At 51.0% G+C, this 24,591-nt stretch overlaps 9 protein-coding genes and 1 non-coding gene across 10 annotated transcripts; 3 read left to right on the top strand and 7 right to left on the bottom strand.

Annotated features, from left to right (window-relative positions):
* Nucleotides 1-12: 12 nt before the first annotated feature.
* Nucleotides 13-83, top strand: BO87DRAFT_t101. Its single transcript has one exon. It is a non-coding gene; the product is annotated as a tRNA-His (tRNA).
* Nucleotides 84-1,867: 1,784 nt separating this feature from the next.
* On the bottom strand, nucleotides 1,868-3,852 carry BO87DRAFT_302446 (putative chromatin assembly factor 1 subunit A; the record flags this gene model as incomplete). The annotated part of the gene is made up of 2 exons (XM_025619205.1): nucleotides 1,868-3,028; nucleotides 3,085-3,852. 2 exons carry the CDS (start codon nucleotides 3,850-3,852, stop codon nucleotides 1,868-1,870), a joined length of 1,929 nt encoding a protein of 642 aa, XP_025482381.1.
* Nucleotides 3,853-5,159: 1,307 nt separating this feature from the next.
* BO87DRAFT_302279 (uncharacterized protein) lies at nucleotides 5,160-6,245 on the bottom strand (the record flags this gene model as incomplete). The annotated part of the gene is made up of 1 exon (XM_025619196.1): nucleotides 5,160-6,245. The coding sequence occupies one exon, from the start codon at nucleotides 6,243-6,245 to the stop codon at nucleotides 5,160-5,162; it is 1,086 nt and encodes a 361-aa protein (XP_025482382.1).
* A 2,751-nt stretch (nucleotides 6,246-8,996) lies between these two features.
* BO87DRAFT_353026 (CaiB/BaiF CoA transferase family protein) lies at nucleotides 8,997-10,597 on the bottom strand. Its single transcript, XM_025621220.1, has 2 exons — nucleotides 10,456-10,597; nucleotides 8,997-10,391 (listed from the first exon to the last, which is right to left on the bottom strand). The coding sequence occupies exons 1-2, from the start codon at nucleotides 10,508-10,510 to the stop codon at nucleotides 9,307-9,309; spliced, it is 1,140 nt and encodes a 379-aa protein (XP_025482383.1). The 5' UTR covers nucleotides 10,511-10,597; the 3' UTR covers nucleotides 8,997-9,306.
* A 583-nt stretch (nucleotides 10,598-11,180) lies between these two features.
* Nucleotides 11,181-12,618, bottom strand: BO87DRAFT_373941 (uncharacterized protein). Its single transcript, XM_025622674.1, has 3 exons — nucleotides 11,753-12,618; nucleotides 11,577-11,662; nucleotides 11,181-11,514 (listed from the first exon to the last, which is right to left on the bottom strand). Exons 1-3 carry the CDS (start codon nucleotides 12,309-12,311, stop codon nucleotides 11,323-11,325), a joined length of 837 nt encoding a protein of 278 aa, XP_025482384.1. The 5' UTR covers nucleotides 12,312-12,618; the 3' UTR covers nucleotides 11,181-11,322.
* Nucleotides 12,619-13,187: 569 nt separating this feature from the next.
* BO87DRAFT_216869 (uncharacterized protein) lies at nucleotides 13,188-13,680 on the top strand. The gene has a single exon (XM_025618658.1). It carries the CDS (start codon nucleotides 13,265-13,267, stop codon nucleotides 13,574-13,576), a length of 312 nt encoding a protein of 103 aa, XP_025482385.1. The 5' UTR covers nucleotides 13,188-13,264; the 3' UTR covers nucleotides 13,577-13,680.
* chiA1 (class III chitinase ChiA1) lies at nucleotides 13,562-18,062 on the bottom strand. Its single transcript, XM_025620234.1, has 3 exons — nucleotides 17,553-18,062; nucleotides 17,053-17,491; nucleotides 13,562-16,992 (listed from the first exon to the last, which is right to left on the bottom strand). Exons 1-3 carry the CDS (start codon nucleotides 17,652-17,654, stop codon nucleotides 13,781-13,783), a joined length of 3,753 nt encoding a protein of 1,250 aa, XP_025482386.1. The 5' UTR covers nucleotides 17,655-18,062; the 3' UTR covers nucleotides 13,562-13,780.
* A 2,141-nt stretch (nucleotides 18,063-20,203) lies between these two features.
* BO87DRAFT_404619 (lipase) lies at nucleotides 20,204-21,494 on the bottom strand. The gene is made up of 2 exons (XM_025625875.1): nucleotides 20,918-21,494; nucleotides 20,204-20,843 (listed from the first exon to the last, which is right to left on the bottom strand). Exons 1-2 carry the CDS (start codon nucleotides 21,322-21,324, stop codon nucleotides 20,231-20,233), a joined length of 1,020 nt encoding a protein of 339 aa, XP_025482387.1. The 5' UTR covers nucleotides 21,325-21,494; the 3' UTR covers nucleotides 20,204-20,230.
* A 392-nt stretch (nucleotides 21,495-21,886) lies between these two features.
* BO87DRAFT_373945 (putative L-PSP endoribonuclease family protein Brt1) lies at nucleotides 21,887-22,695 on the top strand. Its single transcript, XM_025622675.1, has 3 exons — nucleotides 21,887-22,126; nucleotides 22,199-22,356; nucleotides 22,485-22,695. The coding sequence occupies exons 1-3, from the start codon at nucleotides 21,965-21,967 to the stop codon at nucleotides 22,549-22,551; spliced, it is 387 nt and encodes a 128-aa protein (XP_025482388.1). The 5' UTR covers nucleotides 21,887-21,964; the 3' UTR covers nucleotides 22,552-22,695.
* A 101-nt stretch (nucleotides 22,696-22,796) lies between these two features.
* Nucleotides 22,797-23,612, bottom strand: BO87DRAFT_413664 (aminoglycoside phosphotransferase family protein; the record flags this gene model as incomplete). The annotated part of the gene is made up of 1 exon (XM_025626587.1): nucleotides 22,797-23,612. One exon carries the CDS (start codon nucleotides 23,610-23,612, stop codon nucleotides 22,797-22,799), a length of 816 nt encoding a protein of 271 aa, XP_025482389.1.
* Nucleotides 23,613-24,591: the final 979 nt, after the last annotated feature.

Consider the following 24,591-nt stretch of genomic DNA (forward strand, 5'->3'; position numbering starts at 1 on the left):
AATCTTTATAAGGTGGGTGTAGTTCAATGGTAGAACAGCTGTATGTGGCATAGTATATCCTAGTTCAATTCTAGGTACCCTCCCTATATAACGTTAATATATATATATATATATAATGTTATTTTTATAAAATAAAATTCGTTTTAACGAATAAAAAAAAAAAAACTTAATTATTTTTTTTTTTTTTTGTTAAATAATTTAACAAAATATTATATAACAATAAAAAGAGGTTTTTCAACTACATCTGAAAAAAAAGAAGATGTAGCTTCCCTTAAATCTCAAGAGAGTTCAACATTTTTTACATTAAAATTTTGATTTTCAATCTTATTTACATGATGCGGGTAAGCGCGTTTTCAGCTCCCATGCCTCGGATTGCTGTTGCCCGCTTCAGCTCCCATGTCCATCCAGTCATTGAATGGATAGGTGGATGTATGTATGGATGGATCTCACATTGCCAGTGTCTGGACTCTCTCTATCTCTCTTGAGTGGGCTACTAGTAGATACAATTCGAGTTTGTACGAGTAGTTGGAGGAAAAGACACAATGGACGCGCATTCACTCACTCATAACCCAGACGCGCAGCTGGTCTAGACGCTGTTCTATTCCATCCACCCACCCCACTTCCCATATCCATCATATCCATGATATTCATCCAGGCTGGACTGGACTGATCTTACGACGACAGCAGCCATCATCATCATCATCACCACCACCACCACTCATCTACCTAGAAACTCTACGATGGATGGGAGTGCCATGTACGTAGTATGCATGTACGCAGACAAGTAGGTCCCCGAGAGAGGTGCATCTACCCGGGTTCTGAAGTGTTTCCAATGCCAATCCCAGTGGTCAGGTCTGGGTCAGTTCATGTCATGTCATGTCAATGAGGCTTTCCCGCAGGCTGTGTGCTTGTTGTGTTGGCACCGCTCTGCACTGCGTTTTCCCCGGTCTATTATTAAGATACTTTTTTCTCTTTCCTCTCTCGCTCTTCGCTGTCTTTGGTCTCTATAATTCCCCGCTCCACTTTGCCCCGACAGTTTGCTCAGGAACATTTGTGATTGGCGATCCCTGCCGTATATGCAGTTCCCTTTCTGACTTGCTACTACCCCTCCGATCATCATCTCTAAACATCACACCTGCCCCTTCTCCTTCCCCTCCTTCCTGATGTATGGGATGAATATCCCGGACACATGGTCCCTGGTGGATGAGATGAGATGAGACGAGAATACTTCCGTATAGATGCACCGTAGGAACCCGGTCAGGTAGTGTTTCTCTCTCTTCTTTTTCTCTTCTCTCCGTGTTTCATCGAAACACAAAACTCCCCTTGCCAAACGACACTATCCGACCAGTCCAGCCACCCACTCACCCGAGTCAGTGTCCGGTTGACAGGATGGCCAGACATTGAGTATATAGTCGACAAATGAAACACTAGGCAAGGAGGGACGGGGTAAATCGTAAAACTGAAAAAGAAAAGAAAAGAAAGCAAAGGAGAGACAGGAGACGCAGAGAAGGAGGGGTATACACGTCCATTGGGGAACCAATCAACCCACTCAATTGGCCGACAAGACCACTCTCTCGGTCTGTGACTGATCTTTTCATGATTTCTTCTTCTTCTAAACGCCGTGCTCCAAACACAACCGTAACCAGTCCCCTGGTTATGCGTTGTCCTTCCCGGGGGCCAAAATTGCCAATCCCCGGCCACGGCTAGTTGCAGACCCATTTTTTGTCAGCCTCTTTCTGTCCCACCCGCGTGGCCACGCTGTTCAGCGTGTCTTTCAGACTGTCTTTCGAGACCTTAGGGAACCTATGGCGGCGCAACCCTGATGATTAGCCTTCCGATCAACAAGCATCCCTTGTGGGCCCACGTCTTACCGTTTCTTCAAGATTTCAATTAACCCCATCTTGGTCAGATCACTGCCATTCACCACCTGCTTGAACTCTTCCAGCTGCTCCGGCGGCAACGTTCGCTTTGTCCTCCCAGCTGTCAGAACGGCCAGGGTGCTCCCGTCCGCTCCCGGCCCACTCCCGGTCGGTTTGTGTGAGGATGACGAGGATGGGTGCCCCATGAAGGCATGGAGCGTCGAGCGCCCCAAACCACCAGCCGCCTGCGCTGGCTCCGCGGCGGCCTTCGGTTTCTGCCAGTAGGCTGTGGAGAACGGGTCAATAGGGAAGGTCACCGAGTCGGAAATGGTCTCCATCTTGTACGCCTGCAGCTCCGGGTCCACGCCATGTTCCTGCCATCGTATACCAGTGCTGACGGGTTCTAGGTCCCCGACGATGTGACGCCTCTTGCCATCAATCGGATGGTCCTCCTCGTCATCCAGGAAGCCATCCATGTCATCCTCTCCGTCTTCACTCCCTTCCTCTTCTTCCTCTGAATCCAGATCCTCGCCTTCCTCGGGCTCTTCCCACTCAGCTTCCGAGTCGTAGTCATAGTTCGTCTCCGGCAGTCCGCGGCGAAAGGGATTGCGCATCAACCGGCGGACGGATGACTCCGGTAGGCTCTTGCTATAGGTTCCCTGATATGGAGGCCGAACATCCTCACTGAACTTCAGTGATTTCATTCTCACTTGTCTCAGAAGATCGCGAGCTCTCTGGGCAGCTTCGGAGGTCTCTGACTGATCCGCAAGGTTCTGCATCTGTAAGAGGATCTGTTTAACTGAAGCGGGCAACCTTGCACGCCGTCGCTGGTATGGCATGAGCTGGAAGAGCTCGGAAGGACGAAATATTACAGGCTCATGCTTGCCATCCTTGGCATCTTTCAAGTAGACATCAACTTTCTCCCGCGTATGCTGCAGAGCTTCGTTGTCGCGCTGGAACCTGTGCGGTGGCGCAAATGTGGTATGTGACTGGAGGAAGAACTCTGGAAACTCGCGCTGGTAGTCAGATACAGTCGATCCGGAGTCAGGAGAGGGGTCATTCGAAGCGCCAGCGCCAGTAGTTTTGCTAGGAGAGAGGGTCGTGTTCGATGAGGATGGTTGCGCCGGGGTTTTCGGTTTCGCAAAAAAGGAGTTCAGCTTCATTTGCGCCTGTTGCGTGTTAGATACCTGAATTCTGCATTCAGCCAGAATAAATTCAAACTCACTCTTTCTTTCTTCAGCTTCTCTTCCTCTTTCTTCAACTTCTCTTCCTCCTTCTTTCGCTTCTCTTCCTCTTTGGCAGCCTTTTCCTCCTCCTTCGCCTTCCGTTTCTCTTCCTTCTTCTTGCGCTCCTCTTCCTTTTCCGCTTCGCGCTTCTTCTTCTCTTCTTCCTTAGCTCGCTTCTCTTCTTCTTTTACCCGCTTCTCCTCTTCCTTCTCAGCCTCCCGTTTCCTCTTTTCCTCCTCTTTCTTAGCCTTTTCTTCTTCCTTCTTGGCCTTCTCTTCCTCCTTCTTAGCTTTCTCTTCTAGTTTCTGCCGCTCTTTGGCCTCCTTCTCCTGTTGCTTCGCCTCCTTACTGGCAGGCGACAACTTCCTCTTCTTCGCAGCCGGAGCAGTAGTCGTAGTGGCAGTCGAATCTTCAACAACCGAAGTCTTCTTCTCGTCCCCAGGACCACATGATTTCAGTTGTGTATCCCGATTCTCCTTGTTATCATCTGTGTCGACACGAGCATCTCCATCAACCTTCATCTCCACATCCGTAGTTGCATTCGCATTCGTATCATCCCCCCCTTTCGCAGCAGCCGTATCCCCATCGACATCCCCTATCGAGCGTTTCCTCGCCGGCGACCCAGACATAGAGATAGACGCGGGGTAGGTATTCGTATCCGATGGAGGAGATGATAGTGACGACACGGACGAGCCAGCAGACGAGTGTGGCGAAGATGCAGGAGCAGGATTAGGAGGAGCGGTGGCGGTAGCAGTATCTGTCGACATGGCGGTACTTTCAGTTCCCGGGATGGTGTATGGTGGAATGAGCCGCGATAAGGATGAAAAAGACGGTGAATGACCTTATTGACGACTCAATGGACAATGAAACGATAATCTAATCATCCAGCGGAGAAGTGTAAGGCTGAGGCTGTATGTGGGTGGGTATCAAGAAGAAGGATGAGACAAAGGAGTATGACAACGATAAAAATAAGTGGCACCTATGAAACTCCTCAATTCACAACTCAGTCAGTCTATCATCGTAACTTAATCACTTTGGTGAATATATCCCAGGGTGCGCGCGCATGCACAACCTCGTGCTGGGGTACTTTGCAAGGGTTGGTTTAAGCTCACATCAGTGGCCGATAACCAGCCAGGTAGGTTTCAGGGTCATGAGAGGAAAATGAGCGGAAAGTATGAGGAGTGAAGTGAGGAAAGCCGGTGATCCAGAAGAGTGATCGATTGATGGGTCTCTTTCTGGCCGGCTGGACCGTGAGCTAGTTAGTTAGGTTAGGGGTCGTGCAAAGTGATAGACAGACAAGACAAGAAAGACAGGCAACAATCGAGGCGGAGATTCCAGGCGTGGGAGAGGGAATCTTGGCGTCTGGTGAGCCTGCCAGGTTGCCCGAAACGCGTTGTTAATTGATGTTCGCGACTGGGATTTCGCGTCCCACACGTGTAGTGGATTATGTAAGGACCCCCCTAGTTCACGACCACTAGATTTCTTAGCCCACCTTAGTTCATCTAACTATATCGCTGGAGCTTTGCATGCAGAGTTCCTGTCTGTTAGATGTTGAATTTGAGTCTATTCGATGGTTGTACTGAGTGCGAAGCTATTGGTCCATTGGTTCACTATGCGCCGACTCCGCCTAAGTCCGTGCAAACCTACAACAGCTCTCCTTAACACCGTCTACTTCGCTATTGCGATCAATGTGGTGATATGTACAATAGTATTATTATTACTTTGCTCATAAATCCATCGGACGCCAATTTGGTGCAAGGGGTGCGAGTTCAAGTAGCAAGCAACCCTTACAGCACAGCAAAAAGCGCCAATAACATGCGGTGAGGGGAATAGAACAAGTTCAAGTCAATCAGTTGAGGGGCATCTTGCCGTCGTAAAGCAAATACAGGCTGGATGGCATTGCAGGATCGTTGCACCAGACATGGGATCCAAGCCCGAGTTTGCAGGACGAGAGTTTAGGAAAAGAAAGGAAAGTGGCGTAGAGCTCGAATTCGATACAGACTGCGTAGTCGATGCAGTGCCAGATATCAGTGTATGTGAAAGGAATAAGCCCAGTAACGAACAAGCTGCAATTCTAATCACTCAGATCGGGGTTCGCCACGAAAAGCCGGACATTGGTCATGGACGTCGTTCGATCATCGACACTGCCTCGGCGCCGCAGTTCATCGGCCTTCTTCGCCTTATCGATCGCCGCAGAAGCCGCACTTGGTGCGGCCATGTCACTCACGGTGCCAAAGTACTCTTCGTGCTCACTACCGAAACTGTTTGTAGTAGCAGCATCGTCCTTAATGGAGGCGTGGTCCTGCTCGGCTTCGTGGCTTTCCGCTGGTGGGTGCTCGGAGACATCGGGGAGGTCGGTCTTCTCATTAGGAGGCGTACTGGTGCTCCCCATCATGCTCTGCGGAGTACGTTGGTAGCCACTGGGATAGCGAGAATTGCTACCCAGAGAACTGCGACCGCTACCGGTCCGGCGATAAGGGAAGCCTCGGTCACTGTGTGCATCCTCATCTGCATCACCGACCTCGTTCGCACTGAGTCGAACCGGGACAGTAGCGCCGACGAGTGTCGAGGGGGAGAAATCAGTGGTTCCCTTGCCGCCGTGCTTGTTCTTGCCGCTTCCAAGGGTGCCCGTGCGCCCGGCGCCTGCGCCGTGGACTTCCAGGTACGCCCGCTTCTTATCGACCAGCTTCTGCGCCCGTATCCGAGGATCCTCGGGCTGTGCCCGGTCACACCACACTGTCGCTTTTTGTCTCCGCATCAGAGCCACATAACCCAGCTGAGCATTGGCGGAGCGGGACGAAGTGCTGCGGCGAATATCTGTCTGTGGGTTACCGCCGTAGTTAACATTGCCGGTGGAGGTCGTAGATGTGGTCGCACTCGATAACCGCCTGGAAGGGGGGTAATTGGGTGGACCGGTCATCGTATGATGTGGTGAGGGTCCCGCAGAGTATGCCTGCTGCTGTTGTGCCATGTAGGGTAACACATGGGACGAAGAGGTTCGCCGGCGGTTGTGCGCAAGGGAGGCGGCCGATGGATGGGGAGAAAGCTGCTGGTGGTGAGGCCCGTCATAGGCCTGGTAGGGAAAGCCGGAATGCATTCCGGCAACTGGTTTGCGAGCCGGCGGCGGCTGATGATGCATTGGGAGTCGATAGTCGGTCATGCTGGGCTGTTGTAGCTGCACACCAGCCATCTAGGCAGAGCTCGATCGGTAAACGAGGGGGGGGGGGGGGGGAAGAGGAACTGTGGTGACGGTTCCCACTGCGGGTGGTGGCGGAGATTGCAGGGGTAGCCACAGAGATAGATGAAACAAGATTGTAGTGAAGCGTCGACCAGTGATCCCCGCGATTTCTGGACAGGAAAGGGAAAGTCGTAGATCGTGTGGGAGAGTGGTATTTGAGGATCAATGAGCGGCCAGCGGCTGGGTTGTCGTACCGGACAGGCAACCGAATCCGAGGCGCGAAGAAAGGGAGAGGGACCGACCCAGCTGATACAATGGGAATGTGGTATCGGCGCTAGAATAGAAACGGCCTCTACCAAGAGGTTGCAAGCGCTTCAGAAGAGGCGGGCGCTTGAGTTGTTAGGGAGAGAGAGAGAGAGAGGAGGGGAGTGAATAAGATGATGCTGGCAGTGGTAGTGTTGGAGTAGCGGTGCTGAGAGAGTGCAAGACGCAGCAGACAAACAGACTCGCTCAGTCACTCATGCACACGAGGGCTGGCAGTTGGCGGGTACCCAATATTACCAAGTCACACCTGCAGGGGACATTGATAAAGCCGTGACCCGGGCACTACTTTAAGACCGACGCTTAACAGAAGGTACTAAGGAAGTAGTAGTAGTAGCAGCAGCAGCAGCAGCAACAGTAGTAGTAGGAGACAGTGCTGACGCCCGGAATCCAACCACACAAGTCACTCACAAACAGTCACTTTTCAGTGTCTCTGTCTTGTGATAAGAGTTATCTCTGACAGTAATTGATCACAAGGCGATCGAGGCAGACCAGGTAAATAAAGCAATGAAAAGAGGGAAGAGAAAGAGAGGCGGGGTTGAAAGGACTGGAGACGAGCGAAATGAAGGGAAAATGAACGAACGGTTGAACAACGGACTTTGGAGGCGATCGATCGGGAAAAGAAGATGGGAGAAAAGAAAGAGGAGCGTGAACTTTGGTTCTGAAAAACCCAGTTGTGACCGTCAGACGGGGTGGTACCGAATACGACCCCCCGGTACAAGGTACCATTGATACCGCCCCTTACGGAACCCCAGGCAAACAATGGAAAGTACCTGCACAGCCACAGATGCACCAGGGATGGATGGGCCCTGTAGACAAGGAAATGGAGGCAATCGACCCAGAGAGCTACGAATCTACCCTAATGGGAGCTTGGGAAGCTCCCTTTCTCCTTTTGATTTGCGCTGTCTATCTTCCGATGTCTCAAAAGCAACACCTTGTTAGCGCGCGATAAGCTGTAAGACACGATCGTCAGGAGACATCATCTTACTGCGCCACACCACGCACGTGGGCCAGGAAGGGTATCATTGATACATAGACGATACCGGCCAGTGATACCGCACTAGGCAATCGCGGGAGATACCGTCGGTCAATGATACGGTACCTTACTACCACAAGGAACCGGATTGTACCAAAACCAGACAGCAGCAAATTAATGACGTCTATTACCCCACTGCTGAAACATCCGGAAGGCCGGCAGCACTGCAATTCTTTCTGATGATTTGGGGCTGAGGAGATGGGGAAGGACAAGATAGAGGAATTGTTTCACTGAGGTAGTCATGCATTGACGTATAACGGGCGCAGGAAGGCAAACCGAAGACGGCCAGAGAGGATCGGAGTGACCGGTTAGGCCGAGAGGTAGGGAGGCGAGAGAGGGAGAGAGAGAAGGGGGGTAGGTAAGTAGTAACTCTACACTACAGTTGGTTGCATTCGATCAAGGTACTTACAAAGTACTACTAGTTACTACCGGGGAGACTCGTAAGCACAGGAAGTACTTCTTCTTCTACAGTTGGTACAGTTGGTAAAAGTGGGTATTATTCCACGGGTATTCAAGCAGTCTTTGTTCATAAAAGAGAGATTTTCTTGCTCACAAATTACCGCAGCCGGATACATCTCCAGGCAACCCTTTACTAGTATTGCATAAAAAGTACTACTTTGTACTCTTGTGAACCAGGGATGGAGACAGGGTGGAACCTCCCATACCGGGAAGAGGGGGGGGTACTTTGCTAGCAACAAAGTAGATACTTTAGTAACTTTACTGAAGTGGTACCTTTCCAAAACGGAGACGAGTTCCGCGGCGTAACCGAAGGGGGGGAAGGACAAGGAAAGGGAAAGTGACGTGACGATGACTGCGAGAAAAAGTTGCAACTTTCGCACTTGCACGAGACTAAACTAGTCCCGACTAGTCCGAACTGTTACGGCCCCCCCCGCAATCCTACTAGAAGGAAAAGGAAAGAAAGAAAAAAAAAGTATGTTACATCCGGGCGCTGGCTGTAACGCTCATTCCCCAACCGGGATCCATTGTTCAGCTAGCCATCGTCGTCGCTGTCTCTCTCCCTCCCCTCGTGCTGGCATGGCATGCAATTTCTCTCGGCTCTTCTCCGTTGCTTATGCCAATCGCAGCGAGAATGGAGACCACGCTGTCATGCACACTAGTCGCTATGCACGTTGGATCAGATCAACTGCATGTCGCTACGGAATGCCCGGTAGCCTTTGCCTAATCTTACTAACAACACAACAACAGTATACCGAATCCGGCTCGGGTGGCTCTGGTGCTTGTGCATCGCATCGTTGGCAAATTAGCAATTTACCCAAGGTGCAGACGAGATGAGCCTCCACTCATCGCTGGTCCTCGTCCTCGTCCGTGGTTCAACTGAAACAAAGCCATTATTATCGCTAGGGTTGAAATTCAATATGACTGGACATTATTAGTATTGACTTGTGTCTAACCAAGTGCCACTGTCGGGATCTACCGTTGATCAATCTCCCCAAACATAGCTATCTACTCGTCAATGACACCATGGTGGATATGGTAAGGTTCAAATGTTGTGCGGTTAACCCTCGTGGGCTACTTGCTTATTCGCCAGTTCGTCAAGCTGCTCAGCCTTACGCCACTCTCCAAGCCTCATCGACCCAGGGCCTGATCAAACTCAACGTGCATTTTTGGAACATGGCCTCGTATCGCGTCGACACCGTTGCGCGAAATACAGTACCACCGTTGCTATCAGAGCTTCGCTTTGCCGTCCGGTAGCTTCACTAGCGCTCCATCGCGCCTGACATCATAATCGCGGCCTTTCTTCCACCCCAGCCATGTTTTGAGTGTCTCTTCGCCCCCAGTGCCAGGTATCAGGCCACCCCCGGTCCAGCCTCCGTTGTCGGCCGGAATCGGGAACCCGGGAGTTTCCATTAGATGGACGACGGGCCGTTGCTCATAGCCACTTTCCTCGAGCTCATCTTGTTCCAACACAGGTGTGGCGCAGGCATCTGTCCCATCGAATACGGCCTCCCACTCCGCCCGAGTCTTTTCTTTGAACCGCTTAGCGAAGGCAGCCCGCAGCGCAGGCCAGTTGTCCTTGTTATCCCGCGGCGGAAGCTCTTCGGGGTTCAATTCGAGCCCCTTCAACAGAGCATCGTAAAACTGCGGCTCCAACGCACCCACTGCGAAATACTTTCCCTTGTCCTTGGTTTCGTATGTGTCGTAAAACGGGCTGCCTCCGTCCAGCGTATTCTGACCGCGAGGCGCATCCCAGAAGGGCGTTTGTCTGCCCAACCGTGGCATTGCAGCCAAATACGCAGAGCCGTCGACCATGTTTGCCTCGACGACCTGGCCGCGTCCGGTGTGCGTGCGCGAGATCAATGCCAACAGAATCCCCAAGAAGCATGTGGCACCTCCACCAGCAAAATCACCCAGGAGGTTGAGTGGTGGGTAAGGGCGTTTCCCCGACCGACCTATCATAGACAGTACTCCCGCCACAGCAATGTAGTTGATGTCGTGACCCGCCATATCCTTGTATTTGCCATCGCGACGGAAACCCGTCAAACGAGCCACAATCAATCCGGGGTTATGTTTCAGAAGCACCTCCGACGGTGACAAGCCCAGTCGCTCCAGGACGCCAGGACGATACGGATCAATCAGGACATCGGCGTCCTTGAGGGCGGAGAGGAGCACTCGATGGGAGTCGGGGTCTCGGAGGTCAATGGTAGCGGACGTTTTCCTGCGAGTCAACTGGTCGGCGCTCTTAGCTTTTGGTCGGTCGATTCGCAATACAGAGGCTCCATAGTCGGCAAGTAGTAGTCCGGTGAAGGGGCCTGTGTAGACGTCATGTCAGTATGCGGAGAGGCGTCTCCGAGGAAGGGGGTATGGCAGACGAACCGGGGGCTAGGCCAGCCAGCTCGACCACACGGAGTCCATCGAGAGGAGCGGGCATTTTGTATACCGAATTGAATAACTCAGATATGTGCTGACAAGAATAGCAGTGTTGAGACAGATTGTAGCACTGCCAGCAGCGCTATAGTTGATGCTTGGATTGCTGGGTGATCCAGACAGCGGCTTTGCTTCTCCGCAGCCGAGGTCCGGGGCACGTGCGGGGAACCTCACTACACTCCAATACAAGCTGGACTTGTGTAGCTTGTGCAACTAATATGACTCCATTGAGCGATTATTCGCTCAGTTTTTATACCCATGCTATAGAGATAATTTGAACGTATATGGTACCTTCAGTCTGGGGTGTGTGAGCGAGGCTTTGTCCCGTGCTTTTATTTTCTAGCTGTATATATCAATTAGGTCTGTCTTTTTTCCAACCACAGCTCAATCAATCATCGGAAGATAATCTCAGCCGAGGGTAATTATGGCAGAGTACTTCTTAATTGTCGAAGAGTCGGACTGTATCAATTACCAACACAGTAGGTGGGATTATAGAGATACACTGACCCGAATGCTCACCATAACCATGTGGATCTGCAAAATATGCTTGTTGTGCTTCGCTGCGTTGTATAGCGTATTGCTATCAGTTACTATCTGTATCATCCAGAGGAGAATATCAGCTGGGATGCTTTCCTTCTAAGATGGATTACCATTGAAAAGTAGTTCTTTAGTATCTCGATATGTTTCCAGCTCTCTACAACAAATACAATCCTATCAGATGCAACATAGAGCAATTCTGTAATCAACTCAAATTGAACAAAAATGCTTACAACCCAACAAATAGAACCACACTAATATGATGAAAGATCATCCAATCTACCAACTGTCCTCGCGGCCCTCATACTTGCCCTCATCATACGCATCCTCCATATTATCACCGAAGCGCTCCACAGATCCGACCTTCTCGCCAGCCCATCCGGCCACATCCTCGGGAATTTCCTCGACATCATCGACGGCGTTGTCCCATTTGCGCTCGATGCGATCAGGGATCTCTTCGACTTCACCGACCTATCACGATCATCAATATCAGTAAGAGCATAATAAAAAGTCAGAGGTACTGTTGAACTCACCTTCTCACCCGTCCATCTAGCCGCATCCTCAGGGAAGTCCTCCACATCTTCCTTGATATCCTCCTTGTCTTCCTCCCATTTATCATCTGAATCAATCACAATATTAGCCACATCCATCCACACCTCCTACCCATTAAGTACTTCGTAAAAAAGAAAGATAGAAGGGATATACTCACGAATCATCTCCCCCCCAACAACCGCCGCTCCACCAAGCAACACTCCGGCACCAACACCCAGCGCCATATTGCGTCGACTGTGGTCAGGGCGCTGTTGCTGCTGTTCACCATAGTATCCACCTTCCTGACGGGACTCGTAGCCACCACCATATCCTCCCTCCTGGCGGCCATAACCCTCTCCACCACCATAGCCACCTCCGTATCCGCCCTCCTGGCGTCCATAGCCCTCACCACCGCCGTAGCCACCACCATAGCCGCCGCTGCCACCGTATCCTCCTTCTTGACGACCGTAGGATTCTTGACGGCCATAGCCCTCACCACCTCCGTAGCCGCCACCGCCGTAGGACTCCTGACGACCGTAGGACTCTTGACGGCCGTAGGACTCTTGACGGCCGTAGGACTCGCCGCCGTAACCACCACCACCACTGCCGTAGGATTCCTGACGACCGTAAGATTCGCTCTGGTAGGATTGTTGCTGTTGTTGGGAAGAGGAGGAGCCGCCGCCGCCACCGAATTTCTTTTCGATGACTTCTTCGGCCATGTTCTTGAGGAAGTCCATTTTGGGTGGATTTTCTTTTGTGGATAGGGGAGGGGTAGTAGAGTAGAGTAGAGTAGAGGAAAGTAGAAGTGGGATGAGTAGTGTATGTAAAAGTAAGTAAAGTAAGTAGAAGAAGAGAAGAAATAAAAGTGGGAAAGAAAAGGCCAACAAAACTACTTATAGTCTTCTTAGTACTACTGTAATAATAAATAATCACAACCCCCAAAAATAAAGATAAAGTGGGGTCCGATCGATAGGAGATATACACACACACAAAGATAGATGATAGTTAGTTACTTAGTTAGTAGAGATAGTCTACTAAACTTACTTAATATGGCATGAATTGTGGCTATTCACTACTTAGGTGGGCAATTCAGGAGAATTGCCTACTTTGTACTAGAAAAGTAAGACACAAAAAGAGGGGCAAGGGTCCCTCTCATTGTTCGTTCTCCAATCCCGGCTGTTTCATTTTAGCAAATCCACCCAGTGCACCCACCCATAATAACTCTCACTTAGTCTACCAGTTCCATTTTCAGTTCCTGTTCAGGGGGGAGGGGGAAGGGAAGGGAAAGAGGGGCGGGCCAAGAAATGATTGATTGACTGGTTTGAGTATGTGACTGACTTGATCATCCCATGCTAATTTACCCCAGTGGTGGTAGTGGTGGCTATGCTCCCGGTGATCGATTGTGGCTTGGTCACTCACTCACTCACTCACTCCGTGCATCATTAATCATGGCGGTGTTTTGTTTTTTCTGATATGCATGGATTAATTTTAGTGCGGTATGGTATCATCGTATCTACTTATACAGTAAGTTGTATGTATTGTATTACTAGTTATGAATTGGAATACAAAACTACTCAACATCTTGCGATTAATACGCAGAGAAAACAATCCTCTTGCGCTGCTCATCACTTCCTTCATCCGGCTTAGTCGCCCCGGGGGGCCGAAGTTCTCCTTAGCCTATCGTTGTGCCATGCGGTGGTCGATGACCTTGGGGGGGCCAGGCCATGGCCACACACACCATCTTTCTCAAGGTCAGATGGGCATCAGGCATCAATCGACCGTGTCTAGACACAGTCACGACGACTTGTCTTCCACTCAAAAAAGCCTGAGAGAAAGTTTGAAACCACGGCTGAAACTTCAGGGTCTCGAGATCCATCGTACAACGCATCACTTCCCCCTCCATATCACGCCTTGGCACATCCGGATCGTCCCGTCTTGGCTGATCTTGGCTGCCTGGGGCATTACTGGGATTCCATATGTTTTGATTCCTTTGTGGATTTGAAAGAATGGCATTTTGTTTATGGCTAAGTAATATACTGGTCGTAAAGTGTACAGCTAGATCGCTGGGAGAATGAAAGTTAAATACATGACAGACAGTAAGGTGGTAGTATCATCCTGAGATTAAGCATTACATCCCAAGCACTTGGTCCAAGTGGCTTGTGGGTTCTCATGGCGAAAGTATTTCGTAAGCTAGGAAGCACGTCGTCTAGATGGCTGCCAAGAGGAACAGCGCAAACGCTGACACTGCACCTGCACCGTGTTGCAGTTGTGACACCCGTGAAGCCGCGCCCGTGAATACGGGCGACACGCCGGCGGCCGTGCCGCTGGGAGCCACAGGCACTCGGGATCCGCTCTGGGATGGCTGGATATGGAAGGTCGATGAGGCACGGACGCTGCCGGTTCCAAGAATTACCGGCTGGCTGGTTGACGATTGGCTCGGGGCCACAATGACCGTCGCAGTCGTGGTGGGGGCTGTTGACGCGGGAGCTGTAGGGGCTGTAGGGGCACTTTGGCCGGGCAAGCTCTCTCCGGTAGACTGACTACCAGAAGGATTGGCAGTCAACGCATCAACACCTGTGGCAGCGCTGACGGGAACCGTGACCGTGACCGTGGTAGGTGTAGGACCACAGTCGGTGCAGACACTGACCGTGGTGGTCCAGTCTTCAGGAGAGTTCGGTGCGCTGGTCGAGGATGCCAGCCCTGACGGCCGATTGGTGGCCGGCAAAGTAAGAGTGACAGTAGTCGGTGTGGGAGCGCAGTGAGTGCATACGGTCACAGTCGTCGTCCAGCCCTCAGGGACGCTAGGACTAGTGATCTGCGCTGGAGCGCCGGGAGGGTTGGTGACGGTGGCTGTGGCAGACGCCGTTGCAGGACAGTAAGTAGTGGTATAAGTCGTGGTGATCGTGGTGAACCCTTCGGGGCAGATGTCAATGTAAGAAGTCACAATGACCGTGGTAGTGATGGTGGGCTCCGAGCCGCTGGACGTGACCGAAGGTACCGCCGGGGCAGATGTGATGTTGGAAGTAATCGGAGCGAGTCCACTACCGTTGCCGGTTGGTACACCAGTTGGAACGGTAGTTGCGCCGTCTGTTTGTCTTGAAACGCTGCCCAAGGGAGTCGAGTACGACGAGGAAAAGGTGCTGGCGTGATCAGTAGACTTTGTGCTGTCCTGAGCACCCGAGCCATTTGCAGCGGCACCGGAGGTTGAGGTGCTGGCTGCTCCCGAGCTGCCCGAAGAAACGGAAGTTGTTTTCGCTCCAGTCTGGCCTGATGCTGAGCTAGCAGACTCGGTGCTCGACGTTACTTCACTACCAGACGAGGACGAGCTGTCAGAAGGCACCGATGGGATGGTGGTAACAACGGAGCTGGTGGAGCTTGACGCATGAGGGGCGCCGGATGAGGTCACCGATGTAACCACCGATCCCGAGGAGGTAGACTCCACAGAAGAAGCAGAAGTGCGTGTTGAAGCATCTGTGCTCGACGTGTTGATGGAGCTTGACACGGTGGGACTGCCCGGTCCGCTTGACGAGGAAGTAGCAGACACGATTGTTGTTCCCGAAACAGATGCGATGGGCGTACCAGAGGGAACAACTGAAAAGCTTGACCTGGTCGACACTCCAGGGACCACACTGGACGAGGAACCCACGCTGGATCCTACAGCAGAACTTGAAGAGACCGGCTCGGCAGAGCTGACAGGTGAGCTTGACAGTAACGGTGTGCTAGACGGATGTGACAGGGTAGATGATGGAACCCCGGTCCCAGCGGGAGTGCTGGAAGAGGGCAATGACCCAGAAGAACTGGTGAAAGTCGCAATGATCGTGGAGGATGGCTTTGAAATAACAGGAACACTGGATGACTTTCCTGGAGCAACAGATGAAGTTGAACGGACAGGCGTGCTTGAAGGAGGGAGGGAAATGGCTGAGCTGCTTGGCACCACAGGGTTGCTGGAGGTGTGAATGCTCGACAGGGCCGGTGAGCTGGAATGAAGCAGAGTGCTCGACCTTACAATGGAGCTCGAAGGAATGGGAGAGCTCGATGCAATGGCAGAACTGGCAGCCGAGCTTGGAATGATGGGGGTCCTTGATGCAGACGGGCTGCTTGACATGGCAGGAGTGCTCGATATCACAGGAGAACTCGAGACAGCAGGGCTGCTTGATACCGCAGGGGTGCTTGACACAACAGGGGAGCTGGATGCAATAGCAGAGCTAGAGACAACGGGAGTGCTGGACGCCACAGGGGTGCTGACCGCCGGAGTACTGGAAACAATGGCAGGGCTAGATGCTGCTGGCTTGCTAGACACAATAGCAGAGCTGGACGCAATAGCAGAGCTGGACGCAATAGCGGAGCTGGACACAATAGCGGATCCAGATGCAGTAGCAGAGCTAGAGACAGCGGGAGCGCTGGATGCCACAGGGGTGCTGACCGCCGGGGTGCTGGAAATGATAGCTGGGCTAGATGCCGCCGGTTTGCTTGACACAATAGGAGAGCTGGAGGCAACAACAGAGCTGGAGGCCACGGGAGTGTTAGATGTAACAGCAGAGCTGGAGGGAACAGCAGGGCTAGAGGCAACCGGGGAGCTGGGGACAATCGGTGAGCTGGAAGCACCAGCGGCACTGGTGGTCACGGGCGCGCTGCTTGCCACTGGAGTGCTGGAGGCAATAGCAGTGCTGGATGGAACTGAAGAGCTGGACGCCACAGGGCTTGATGCGATAGGGCTACTTGACGCAGAGACGCTGCTTGACACCACAGGAGTACTTGAAGACTCGGTTGTACTCGGAACCGCGGGAGTAGAAACAGCAGAGCTTGACGGAACTGGACTGCTTGACGGAGTCGAGGTGAATGAAGCAGGAGCGCTTGATGAAACAGGGGTACTCGACACCGCAGGTGTGCTTGAGGCGATAGCACTGCTAGACGAAGGGCTGGGAACCGGTGGCGAAGGATCAACTGCAACCAGGATGTCTTTGATTAAGTCGGCAAATGTGAGCCCATTGAACGTATTCTCATCCGAAGCCGTTGCTTCCCAAAGCATGATACCTCCAAACGTCTCCGGGTAGAGGTTCATATACACATTCACCAGAGGATAGACTTCCTCCGGGGTCAGGTAGTACCCAGTTCCTGCTGCAGCGGGACCGGCAGGCAATCCCACATAGAGCTTTGCGTCCGGGTTGGCTCCACGCTTGATGACATCCACCCAGTCGTCAAAGTTGAAGCCGGTGCTGACACCATTGATAGAGTCACTAGCGGCACAGCCAGCAGTGTTATAGAATTGCACCCAAACGAAGTCAAAGGGGGATTGGGCAATCGCATCACTGAGTTGAGGGTCGGGTATCGGGCATTGGGGGGCACCAGAGATGTAAAAGGTACGCTCGGGGACCAAGGCAAAAAGCTCTCTGAACCGATTGACCATAGTCGCATATCCTGCTCACGATTAGCGGTGGTGCAGATTAATAACAAGAATTTACGGGCAGAGAGACATACCAAAACCGCCGTTGTGCTCGATGTCGAAATCGAACCCATCGACAACAACGTCACCAAAAGGACGAGGGCCATCATTCGACACCCATTCCTCCGTCTGCGGACCGAAGGCACCCCAGAGGAAATCGGCGAATTGGACAGCAGAGGCATCTGACAAAATCTGCTGGTTATCGGGAGAGGCACCACCGAGGGACAGGAAAACCTTCTTTCCTGCTTCCTGGCAGATGGGAATATCTTCTGCAATTTGGTGACAACCAGAAAGAAGCTCCGTTGAGACGCCGTCAATTTCATATGTTAGGCCATCACACTGATTGCCGAAGTTACTACCCGGCCACCCGGCAGGTCCCTGGTCCGGGAAAGTATTGATGAAGCCAAGGTTGATAATATCCAACGAAGTTTCCTGGCAGAAGTGGCTCAATCTTTGTTGACCATATCCTTGACCCTGGAGACAGATAAGTACAAGTCAGTATTATTAAGTGGGCGATCGAGTGGTCGGAACATACGTAGTAGACGGCAACGTTGGACTTTGCCTGGGCATCGAAAGCAGACACAAAAGGAGTGAGACCGGCTACCGCCGCAGCAATGGTAAGAGGCTTGAACACCATATCGAAGGAGTGGCAACTGGCAGGCGTAAGGAAGCCGCAAGCCAGTAAGGAGGCCTTGGTGGTTCAACGAAAGGACGCAGACAAATGTCTGCTACTAAGGAGTGTCTCCGCAAATGAACGTCGAAGAATGAGGCACTGGTGAGAGAACCAGTGGGCAAGGAGGGTATATAACATTATAGGATATAGGCGTTTTGGGGGGTCAGCGAACCCCATTGCATCTTCCTAGTCATTAGCTCCAATATCCCAAATACAAAGTTCATCCAACGAGCACAACCGAAATTATCATGCGGATGATATGGCTTGGCAAGTGCAACCGGACAATCAGGCGATGGAGAAAGTACTCCATTTTTGTGCTAGCAGCAGGGAATATTGAAGCTAACGAGGCGCTTGATACGGGAGCACCAGGGGTCACCGGCCAGAAGAGGACGTGACTGGATCCGGAGGATGGAAGATTTGAGGGCCGACATTACGCTCAAGGCAACAGCAGGCATCCGAGCACCCTGATTGAGTAAATGCCTGGTGTAGAGCCGCATCAGGGTCCGACTATTATGGTTAGTCTCGGTCGAAATGGACAACAAGAGGCAAAAGCGATATACACTACTCACAACGTCTAGGCTCTGGCGGTGCTTGAATTATAGCCTAAGTGGAGAAAGAAAAAGTAGTGCTTCATAGTCGAATGTAGCCTCGATAAAAGGTGGATATGAAATGAGCAGAGATCAATTTTCTGGACAGATAGAGGCCGGAAGATGAGAGATGGATGGAGATAGCGAGGTGGGAATGGATGGCTTCCATGGACCTGGAGGCCTGCCTGGAGGGGAGCTAGTCTAGTCCTGGACCCTGCGGTGGGCGCGATCCTGGTATTGTGGTGACAATACCGTGTCCGTGTTATGTTTTATCCCCAGTTAGGGTTAGTGTCCATAAGGAAGTAGCTTGATCGGGACTAGCTAGGGGTCCCTGGTGGAACACTGGTGGTCAGGAACACCAATCATAGAGTCGGGATATAGAGCCTGACAGGCCACTGGTCAGGCTGGGAAACGTCCGGGCTAAACTTTGGGCTCCAATGTCTTACCTTCGCCTCTCGCCTTCTGATTGTTGTGATGGCGAGGAATGAAAAGTCAAATCATTAGACCGGACCCACGGAACGGCTCTTCTCCGTTGCTTAAGGCTCTCGGAGTTGACCGGATCAACCGATCGACAATCAGGAACTATTACTGTACAGAGTTGTTGTTTTATGTTATGGGCGGATGTTCAATTCAGAAGCAGAAATAGTTGAGCCCGAATGAAAAATGAGAAATCTGACATGACAGTGTTCTGAAGGAACGCCACCGACGAATATCCTCCTTAGCCGACAGTCCATTGGTCTTTTCTTCTCCTGGTCCAAATAATCACACCTTGACTAGATACTTTCTTAGTCGACCCATCCACCAGCCAGATACCCCACTAGGCCTCAAGCGGACTCCGGCCGACCACGGACCTTCCTGGCTACATGGGCCAGTGTACCTGTTCGTACAGAGGGGAACCACTGGGGGTAATGGATTGGTGATTAGTAGCTTCCACTATAACCAGGCGTTAAGCGACGTCGGAGTCATGCATCGGAAAACCGGAAATTGCACCTTTGATACTGCTCCTCTGAAGGGGTTAGCGTGCTGCAATCTGGCGAGAAGTGGAAATGAACGGTCACAGAGCCTTATGGCCAGGGCCGTCGGATGCCCCAGCAATTCCCCGTTGTCTCTCAAAATCCATTGGTCGGTGGATACCACACCTATAAGGAACATAGACACAGAGTACGGTGTGAGGCATTTATCCGTACCAAAAGTCTCACAGGGCTGGGATTGCTACTTTCAATCCGGTTGTGTCTCTCCACGTCTATGATCTCGTTCTCTCAGAGAGGCTTGTTTGTAAGACAGGCCAAGCATATGATGTTTTCCTGGCTGTGACGATACTCGCGTACTACACCGGGGAACAGTATGAAACCCCCGAGGATGACAAAACTAAAAGCTTGCAGGAATCTTTGTGCAATGGCATCGCCCTAGCTTGGCCAGAGACACAGTGGCATGTCATAATAATCCGTGTTGCACCGACAATCAACTCCTGCTGGGGAAGAAGTGAAAGCCATATACGAACTAGCTACGGTTAGAGGCTGCGCCAACCTGCATCCTGACAGAGGAGAACCAAGCACACAGAAGGAGGAACAGGTATACAGCTACAATGCTGAAGCTGGGATGGCAATCTACCCAAGAAGGGGTCGACAATCCATGTGCTGCAGAGTAGCTAGGTTACACCTGCAGCAAAGGGTGCCACGTTACACGCCGTTAGCTACATGTGTCACAAAGGGACAGCGTGGGACAGAAGCTCCAGTAAATTTCCGTGACCTTTGGTTCATAATCCGATACGCATTCCAATGGACCTGGTCGAGGATAGCTCACTGCGCTATACTTACCCTAAGATATAGTGGCTACTAGTACGTTCCTGCCACCCTCCTTATGAAATGGCCAAGAGTGAGTTCGACATGTGGACAGTCATAGCATATGAGCATACTGATTAGTTCTATTTCAGGGTACCCCTGTTGCTTCTCCCTAAGACTTCGTCCAAAATACCTCCGTCAGTAGATCGCACATCAAAGTAATAGACCGTTTCCCCTCCTTCAACACAGCGTCCATAGCCAAGAATGGATGAGGCATGCCCTTCATAACCTGCAAATCCACCTGAACGCCAGCCTGCTTCAACCTTTCGGAATACTGTTCTCCCTCCGTTCGCAGCACATCCAGCTCACCCACCATGACTAAAGCCCGGGGCAGGGCAGACCAATCGCCCGTCCAGAACAAGGGGCTCGCCTCAGGGTTATCCCAATCCTTTTGATTCGGCAGATAGTGGTTCCGATACCAGAGCATCTTTGCTGCGGGAAGGGCCGGTGTATGCTCGTACTCCCTATAGGCACGGTTCGTTTCCACGCTGGCCGTGTTATCCGTCACCGGTACGGAGAGCAGCTGTGCCTTGAAGTGAACAGGAGGCGACAGTGTCAGGGCTTTCTGGGTGATTATGCAGGCCAGGTTTCCACCCGCTGATGATCCACCGGTCGCGATCTTGCTGATATCGATGGGAAGTTGAGAGGGTCCTTGGGAAGTCAACCAGAGGAGAGCCTCCCAGCAGTCGTGGACGGCAGCGGGCCAGGGATGCTCAGGTGCGAGGCTTTCGAAGAATATCTTGTCAGTTCATTCCATCCAGCTCAATTGCATGCAGAGACTCTCGAAATAGATACATACCGGTAATCCACCGTCAATACAACACAGCGACCCCTCACACAGAGATTCGAGCAGACTGGATTCTCCGTGTCAATGTTTCCCAGCACCCATCCACCGCCATGGAAATACAGCATGACCGGCCATCCGGATGCCGGCGCAGTGCCTTCGGGCACAAACACTCGCACAGGGACTTCTGGGCCCTCTGTGACGCGACGTGGAAGACGAAGGTCAATGGTCTGCCCAACAGGTAGAACGGGACCCCCGCCTGGGATCAGGACGCCGCTCGATCGCGAGGCCGCAACAGGCTGCAAATGGACCTGCTGCTGTTTCATCACATACTGGTTGTAGAATGCGACATATTCGGGATCGAGTTTGTCCTGCACCGAGGGGTGGAGGGGGTATGGGGGTTGGGGATTGGTAAGGGACATGATGAAAGTGGTAAGTCACTGTTCGATTGATTTCACTCTTTACAGATGGAAGGTCTCTGTTGTGTTCGAAGAAGGAAAGAAAAGGAGTTGGTAACTCTATCCTATCTATCTGACAATCAATGCCAGCCTCCATGTTGTATTCCTCGGTTACATCGCGGTCAGTGTCCGAGCGCAAGGGATCAACGAGGGGATGCATTCCGGCTCGACTTTCCTGTTTGTGTTCCTTTCCCCTCACGGCTGGTTGATGATCCTGATAACGAGGAGGAACTTCCTTAGTAACCCGCGATAAGAGAGACCCTTCCAGTTCCGTCCCCTCACCTTTCCCCACCCCCACCACTAAATCACTGACAGCTCCAGTGGTAGCGAGGCGAGCAAAAAGGCAGGCGATGACTTTTTCGTAATCGTACCTGTATCGAAATTGGGAGTTACTTACCCGTGTAAGAGGGGGTTTGTAGTAGTAATGACTCATAGATGCTGTCTAGTTAACTAAGTGCGGTTAATAGTTGTATGATATATATAACTTACCAGCACCAGGAGAATCCATCATACTACCTCCTTCAAGCACGATCAATAAGGCCGAACAACTTCATCAACCCCAACATCAATCACTTGAACAAAAAAACAAGATAATCACACCAAAATGGCCACCAAAACCCCCATCACAACCGACAAAGCCCCCAAGGCCCTCCCCGGCATCTATTCCCAAGCCATCGTCTCCAACGGCGTCGTCTACTGCTCCGGCTCGGTAGCTATGGACGCAGAAACCGGCAAGATCATTGATGGCGATATCAAAGCGCACACGGTACATACATAATTATCATATATCATTTCTCACGCCAATGATTCGCTAATTGAATACGTTGGAATACAATAGCACCAATGCATCAAAAACCTCGGAAACGTTCTCGAAGCCGCCGGTAGTGATCTCACCAAGGTTCTCAAGGTTACTGTGTTCTTGTCGAATATGGATGACTTTGCCGAGATGAACTCTGTCTATGTGCAGTACTGGGGGGATGTTAAGCCTTGTCGGACGTGAGTTTATTCTTTTCTTTTTTTCCCTTGCTCTGCTACTGTGTGGGTTTTATGAATGTGGGGGAGGGTTAGGTGTTGGGATGTAAGAGTGAGTATGTATGGCTGACTGATGTTGATTGGATGGGTAGATGCGTGACGGTTAAGACTTTGCCCCTGAATACGGATATCGAGATTGAGTGTATTGCTCATCAGTAAGGGTATATATATCCGGTGATGAAAGTGCCTGGTCGGGGAAACAAAGATTACTTATGCCAGTCAATCATTGTTTTCAAATCGGCGCTTGTTGATCGAAATCCTCAGAAATTATATTGTGTATATATAGAATCTATAGAAAACGGACGCGAGGAATGCGACTCTGCAAGATATGAGCAAGCTCACTCCCCATATTAATAAGACGATCAAAGACTATAGTCTAAAGTAATCAAGGAGAAAATTACTGCTCAATAGTCTCCGAAATACTTCTGGCGAGTTCGTTCCATTGCTAGTTCGTCCGGCATAGGGGTGATAAACTTATCGATTTCATTGATCCAAAACGAGTTCTGAGGATTGACTTGACAAGCTGTAGTATATTCCCAGTAAGATGGATACCAGCCCGCAGTCTCCCAGTCAATAATCCCAACGATAGTATCCTCGCGGGCCAGAATATTGAGGCTACTGAGATCGCCATGTGTAAATGCAATAGGAAAAGATTTATCGTGTTGTCTGATCAACTCTTGTACTACCGGATCAAGTCTCGAATCGAAATCCATCCCACCTCGCAAATGTCGATGGAATTCTTGGACACTTGGAAAGGGCCCAAAACGTAGGGAAGTGCCCGGCACACGGCAATCGTAGAGCGACCCGTCCACAACAGAGCCCACACCCATACCTGCTGGGGGTGGGAGTCTTCGCATCTCCTCAACCATACTCTTTAACTGAGTAAGAATCTTTGCCTTTGACTCCTCACTTCGATAAACCCATCCGGCACCAATGTAGTTCCCTTTGATTCTTTCCATCACTATGTAGGTGCAATTCCGATGTGTAAAGGCGCAGAGGACTTTGGGAACTGGTATAGTTGTGTTTTGTGAAATAAAACGCATAGCAGCTGCCTCTGTCAAGTCTACGAGTTTTCCGTATTTGACACAGATCCGATCTGTTAACATCAGAACGCTTCCTTCAAAGGGGCGTATCTTTCGGAGAGTTGCAATCGCAAAAAGGATGAAATGCTTGTACAAGGCGCAGTCGTTGATTGGACCCAGCTTCGGGGCATCGGGCATTCTGAGTATGCAGATCGGGGAAAAGCCCCGTCCAGCTGATTATAAGGTCAATCAGTCTGGGTTCGCCTGTGGTTTAACTAGCGATGGATTGATTTCTTTGAAGATGCGGAAAGCGAATTGGGAAGCAGTGAACACGTGATGGCCATGGCAGGGTTACTAGTAGTAGCTATACTAGTTGATTGTGGTCAACATCTACATCGACAACGCAATCATGGGTTACTGTAACTGCTACAGGTACGATAGTCATTAGGCCTGGCAGATTAATATGCCTGAAATTACAAGCAATTGAACTACCTACCCAGTAGAGATAGGTATCGGAATAGTGAGATTCCCCAAGAATGCTGCAGCCTACTCCCAGAAGATAGCACCCTATGCCATCATTACTTTGACCAAAAACGCGTATAGGAGTCTCAACAAACACGAACTCAAAGAGTAAACAATAAACACAAACATTAACCTTCCCGCGCGCGCCGTCCATCCGCCCGAACCATCATCGAGTTTGGGGCTTAATTAAAATGAACAATGCGGTGGGACTGATAAAACCCGGAATGTAGCCGGTTTGGGGCAAGTTTCACGCCTTCAGCTCCCACAAGAGAGGACTTGGCATGTGGGAGAATTCCTGTGGATCCCTCTTTCGGATGAGCATCACGTTGATAGTATGCACTGATTATGGCATATGCGTACTAGCAGTACTATGACCAGCGATGAGTTATGTTTTGGTATTCTGTTGTTTTGCTATAAATAAACATCATATGGAGGACTCTGTATAGGCAGCCACAAATTCCATATGTGGTAGTATGTTTTGTCAACAAAGTACTCTAGTTGTAGATTGGGGGTGCATGAGTCGGAAAGATGTATTAGGAAGCTTGTTGAAGAAATGGAATGACGGAGGATACCAGTGGTCTTGGTCAGGATAGCAGGAGATCATCGACGATATGAAATGTTGGTGTGAGCTGTATAGTAGTTGTAATGGGTGTAG

This window comes from Aspergillus neoniger (assembly GCF_003184625.1).
Source record: "Aspergillus neoniger CBS 115656 unplaced genomic scaffold BO87scaffold_7, whole genome shotgun sequence".
NCBI lineage: Eukaryota > Fungi > Ascomycota > Eurotiomycetes > Eurotiales > Aspergillaceae > Aspergillus > Aspergillus neoniger.